General features: G+C 56.9%; 1 protein-coding gene across 1 annotated transcript in view; it reads left to right on the forward strand.

Moving 5' to 3' along the window:
• Window positions 1–1272: 1272 nt before the first annotated feature.
• KAT2A (K(lysine) acetyltransferase 2A) overlaps window positions 1273–5662 on the forward strand; it is a 7094-nt gene continuing 2704 nt past the window's right edge. Inside the window, exons 1-8 of the mRNA XM_011998817.1 lie at window positions 1273–1510; window positions 1611–1802; window positions 2644–2750; window positions 3083–3193; window positions 3287–3423; window positions 3505–3713; window positions 3940–4066; window positions 5228–5338. Coding sequence (XP_011854207.1) covers window positions 1389–1510; window positions 1611–1802; window positions 2644–2750; window positions 3083–3193; window positions 3287–3423; window positions 3505–3713; window positions 3940–4066; window positions 5228–5338 — 1116 coding nt within the window. The 5' untranslated portion in view covers window positions 1273–1388. The remainder of the gene's footprint in view (window positions 1511–1610; window positions 1803–2643; window positions 2751–3082; window positions 3194–3286; window positions 3424–3504; window positions 3714–3939; window positions 4067–5227; window positions 5339–5662) is intronic.

Consider the following 5662-nt stretch of genomic DNA (forward strand, 5'->3'; position numbering starts at 1 on the left):
GCCAGCAGCAGCGCGCTAGCCAGAGGAAGGCGCAAGTCCGGGGGCTGCCGCGCGCCAAGAAGCTTGAGAAGCTAGGGGTCTTCTCGGCTTGCAAGGTGGGGGCGGGGCCTGGGGTGAAGGGGCGGGGCTTGGGGCATCCCTGGGCTCGGGTGGGAGTGGGGTCAAAGCTCTGGCTGCGGAGCGGCTCTTGCCCCAGAGGTATAGATCACTGACTGATCCTTCCACCTCCAGGCCAATGAAACCTGTAAGTGTAATGGCTGGAAAAACCCCAAGCCCCCCACTGCACCCCGCATGGATCTGCAGCAGCCAGCTGCCAACCTGAGTGAGCTGTGCCGCAGTTGTGAGCATCCCTTGGGTAAGGCAGGCAGCGCCCTTGGAGCTGGGGGCAGCTGCTTGGACAGGGTGACAAGTGCCACAAAGCCTCATCTCTGAAAAAATCAAAGATGCCTCGAAGGAGGGATTGGGTTGGGGGGTGTGTATGCACCAAGGGAGGGGAAAGGAAATCTCTCAGCCCAGAACAGGCCCAGGAAACCCAATGGCTGTTATCGCAGCAGTCAGTCTCACTATTGGTCACACTGGTTGGAGGGACGGAGTGTGCATCTTGGTTGACTGTGAAGAGGGTCAAGAAGCCTTGTTGATTTCTTCCATCAATTTTTCCCAACTCTGCCATCTGTCTTGCAGCTGACCACGTATCTCACTTGGAGAATGTGTCAGAGGATGAAATAAACCGGCTGCTGGGGATGGTGGTGGATGTGGAGAATCTCTTCATGTCTGTTCACAAGGAGGAGGACACAGACACCAAGCAGGTCTATTTCTACCTCTTCAAGGTGAGCTTCTACTGAAGGAGGGTGTGAATGAAGGAGGTGGGGCCTTGAGGGGTTGTCTGCAGCTCTGTCCCGCTCCCCTCTATGCCCCTTCCTCTTCTCTCTAGCTCCTGCGGAAGTGCATCCTGCAGATGACCCGGCCCGTGGTGGAGGGGTCCCTGGGCAGCCCTCCATTTGAGAAACCTAATATTGAGCAGGTGGGATAGGGAAATTGGAGATAGCGGAGAGGAGAATTGGGGACAGCTTGGAGGAGTGGGGAGCCTGTGTTCTCCATCCTCCTCAAGCTGAGAACAGTGGGGAGGTTCAGAGAAGGGAGGGTGTTTTGTGCTAACCTCAGGGTGGGCATGGTGGTAGGGAGGGGGCAGAGCTTTTCTATAGAGAGCACCCGAGAGAGAGAGGAGAACCTTGTCCCTGGCCTCAGGGAGCATCTTCCTTTGTCTAAGAAGGCCCTGCAGGCTGCTCACATCTCATTCCTGGTTTTATTCCCCACCCACCCCTTCTCAGGGTGTGCTGAACTTTGTGCAGTACAAGTTTAGTCACCTGGCTCCCCGGGAGCGGCAGACGATGTTCGAGCTCTCAAAGATGTTCTTGCTCTGCCTTAACTACTGGAAGCTTGAGACACCTGCCCAGTTTCGGCAGAGGTCTCAGGCTGAAGATGTGGCTACCTACAAGGTCAATTACACCAGGTAGGCCCAGCCAGGGGCAGCTTCGGGGGAGGCTTGCAGGCCCAGCCTGGGTTCAGTGGTTTCCGCCCTCACCTGTCTCCCGCTCAACTCCCTACTCCAGATGGCTCTGTTACTGCCACGTGCCCCAGAGCTGTGATAGTCTCCCCCGCTACGAAACCACTCATGTCTTTGGGCGAAGCCTTCTCCGGTCCATTTTCACCGTTACCCGCCGGCAGCTGCTGGAAAAGTTCCGAGTGGAGAAGGACAAATTGGTGCCCGAGAAGAGGACCCTCATCCTCACTCACTTCCCCAAGTAAGGCTCCTTCTGGCCTATCAGGATTTGGCCCCAAGTTCACATCCTCCCTGTTGTCCCCTTTTTTCCAGGAAGGCTTCCTGGATTGGTCCCTCCTCTCCCTCCATGGGCCTTCTGGGATCTGGGCGTCTACCTGGCAGACTTGCCCATGGCCCAGAAGCAACTTGCTAGTACTAGTCTGGGGATGGCAGGTACATAGCCCAAGCTAACGCTGCCCCCACCCCACCCTACGCCCCGGTAGATGTTACTAATTGTTTCCCATGGGGGCCTGGACACAGCCTCAGACTCCTTCCCTGCACAGCTCTCCAAGAAATCAGAGCTTATGCTTGAAGTGAAACCAATTTCTACTCCTGTTCTGGTCTTTTCTGTACAATTTTCTTCTGTTCGGCCACACCTTTTAAAATCTGGGTCATAACTCCCCTGTTCAAAAAACCCTCACTGACGAATCCTGGCTCTCTAGTGCCCTCCGCCATCAGGTGGGAACAAGAGATGGCAAGGTGGGGTGGAGTCTGAGCCCATTTTGATACTGAGGGCAGTGAGGGGATTCAGGGTGACAAGGTGCCCTGCCTGGCCACACAGCACAGGATGACATCAGCTCAGACCTGTCTCCCTGTGCTACACAGCATGGTGAAACTGAGCTTCTTTGATCTCTGTCCTGGATGTGTCCTGTTGTCTTACCTTCAATTGGAGGCTCCCAGAAGACAGGGGCTGTCCCCTCTTTCAGGTCCCCAGTTCCCTAAGAGCAGGGTCTGCTCTGACCAGCCTCCAGTCCCTCTGCCGCCTGGCCCAGGCTGCACCCTTGGAGAACAGAGTTGTGGGACAGACTGTGTCCTCCCTACAGATTCCTGTCCATGCTGGAGGAGGAGATCTATGGGGCAAACTCTCCAATCTGGGAGTCAGGCTTCACCATGCCACCCTCAGAGGGGACACAGCTGGTGCCCCGGCCAGGTATGTGCCATGGTATGCTCTGTAGGGTGTCTGGCCTGCCTGGCTGAGCTAAGCCTCCTGGGTGGAAGAGGGCTCAGCTGGGCCAGAGGCCCTGGATCCCACTGAGGGACCTGCCACCAGCTTCAGCCCTCCCGTCCCTGACTTCTCTCTCTCTCTGTCTCAGCTTCGGTCCCCCCGTCCCTGACCTCTCTCTCTCCCCCCTTAGCTTCAGTCCCCCGGTCCCTGACTTCTCTCTCTCTCTGTCTCAGCTTCGGTCCCCCCGTCCCTGACCTCTCTCTCTCCCCCCTTAGCTTCAGTCCCCCGGTCCCTGACTTCTCTCTCTCTCTCCTCAGCTTCGGTCAGTGCAGCAGTTGTTCCCAGCACCCCCATCTTCAGCCCCAGCATGGGCGGAGGCAGCAACAGCTCCCTGAGTCTGGATTCTGCAGGGGCCGAGCCTATGCCAGGTGGATACTTGATCCCTGACCTCTGACCATCATTCACTCCTTCCCAAACCTTTTTTTACTGATCCTGACCAACCTTGCCTGCCTCCCCAATAGGCGAGAAGAGGAAGCTCCCGGAGAACCTGACCCTGGAGGATGCCAAGAGGCTCCGTGTGATGGGCGACATCCCCATGGAGCTAGTCAATGAGGTCATGCTGACCATCACTGACCCTGCTGCCATGCTGGGGCCTGAGGTGGGCAGCCCGACCTGCTGACCAGTTGGGGGACCCCCACCAACCTGAAACCCCAGCTCACCGCCCCTCTTCTGTGCCCAGACAAGCCTGCTTTCGGCCAATGCGGCCCGGGATGAGACAGCCCGCCTGGAGGAGCGCCGTGGCATCATTGAGTTCCACGTCATCGGCAACTCGCTGACGCCCAAGGCCAACCGGCGGGTGTTGCTGTGGCTCGTGGGGCTGCAGAATGTCTTTTCCCACCAGCTGCCACGCATGCCTAAGGAGTATATCGCCCGCCTCGTCTTTGACCCGTGCGTCCCCCAGAGAGCCCCTCCCCCAGGGCAGCACCCCTGGGTCCCTTCCTCCTCGGCCTCTTGACTCCTCAAAATTGGAGATCCCCTGCTCCCCACTTCTGAAGTTCAACCTTTGAGCATTCTTATTTCTCACTGCCCAACCCTGACTACAGTTCAGACTTCCAGGGCTCTGGGGACCTGAAGGAAACAGACAGGGGCTGTGACGTGCCCACCTCTCTCTTAGGAAGCACAAGACTCTGGCCTTGATCAAGGATGGGCGGGTCATCGGTGGCATCTGCTTCCGCATGTTTCCCACCCAGGGCTTCACGGAGATTGTCTTCTGTGCTGTCACCTCGAATGAGCAGGTCAAGGTGAGTGTGGCTCCCCAGCCCACTTGCTCCGGAGTTTGGGTCAGCTCGGAGCAGCGGGATGTGTGGGATGCAGCAGTCCCTTGCTCTTCTCTTAGTGGCCCGTTCCTCACATCCCCACAAGGTGGCAGCCGTACTTTGATAACTGTGGATTAGGAAACCACCTGTTCACAGATGGAGCCCAAGAGGCGGCCACGCTTTGGTGACCTGTGGACTAGGATTTTCTTCATCACAAGAACATTTACATACATGGGGGAATTAATTACTTTACTTTTTATTTTTTATTTATTTTTTGAAACGGGGTCTCTCTCACCCAGGCCGGAGTGCAGAGGCATGATCAGGGCTCACTGCAGCCTCGACCTCCCAGGCTCAAGTGATTCTCGTGCCTTGGCTTCCCAAGTAGCTGGGACTACAGGCATGCGCCATTACATCTGGCTAACTTTTGTGTTTTAGTAGAGACAGGGTTTTACCATGTTGCCCAGGCTGGTCTCCAACTCCTGACCTCAAGTGATTCACCCGCCTCGGCCTCCCAAAGTGCTGGGATTACAGGTGTGAGCCACGGTGACCAGCCGAACTAACCGTTATTACAGTAGTCCTATGCTGATAGCCTTGGCTTCTGTCCTTTGTTACAACAGACCCCCTCGTAGGGTCGCTGGCTCTGTGTGTCACATACCTCAGATCTGCGTGGCGCATCGTTGGCCCTGATGTGTGGGAGCCATTGCTTCTGCTCAGGCCTCTGGTGACTCCCTCTCCCTCCTCTCCCAACTCTGAGGCCCAGGGACTGGGAATCGCTGGCCTGTGTTGGGTTTGGACCTGGCCCTGCCACGGCTGGCAGCCTGACCTTGAACGCATTTCCTAACATAGCTGAGTTTCAGTTTTCTCTTTTCTAAAATAGAGGTGGTACTACTCGCCTCTGGGGTTGAGAATCGGTCTGTAAAACAGGAAGCACTGCACCTGGCCCAGAGTGAGCTTAGAAAGCCTCTACCTTTCACTTTCCCCCATAAACTCCCCTCCCTCTGTCAGCTGCCTTTCTTCCTCTTTGCCTGGATGCGCTCCCTCTCCCCACCTCCTTTCCAATCCACCCGCTCCACTCTGGGCTCTGAGACCTCTCCAGCACCAGGCCCATCCTCAGCTCCTGGTGAGTCCTGCTCCCCTCCCCCACAGGGTTATGGGACCCACCTGATGAACCACCTGAAGGAGTATCATATCAAGCACAACATTCTCTACTTCCTCACCTACGCGGACGAGTATGCCATCGGCTACTTCAAAAAGCAGGTGACCCGTAGCCTTGTCCCACACTGGTCCTTTGCCTGAAGCCTGGGGTCATTCTGTCCAGCCACTCTGTGGATGGAGTAGGAGTCCCTTTATGTCCCCTACTTCACCTGACACCTGCCAGGAAAGTCTCCATGCCTATCTTCTTTCCTCTGCTGCCACTGCCCCAGGGGAGAATGGGGGCCTATGGGGCCAGTAGAGCAGGCTGGAGGAACTGGGGGGCCAGTAGAGCAGGCCGGAGGAACTGGGGGGCCAGTAGAGCAGGCCGGAGGAACTGGGGGGCCAGTAGAGCAGCCTGGAGGAACTGGGGGACCAGTAGAGCAGCCT

The sequence above is a fragment of the Mandrillus leucophaeus genome, unplaced genomic scaffold (genome assembly GCF_000951045.1).
Source record: "Mandrillus leucophaeus isolate KB7577 unplaced genomic scaffold, Mleu.le_1.0 Scaffold58, whole genome shotgun sequence".
Lineage (NCBI taxonomy): Eukaryota > Metazoa > Chordata > Mammalia > Primates > Cercopithecidae > Mandrillus > Mandrillus leucophaeus.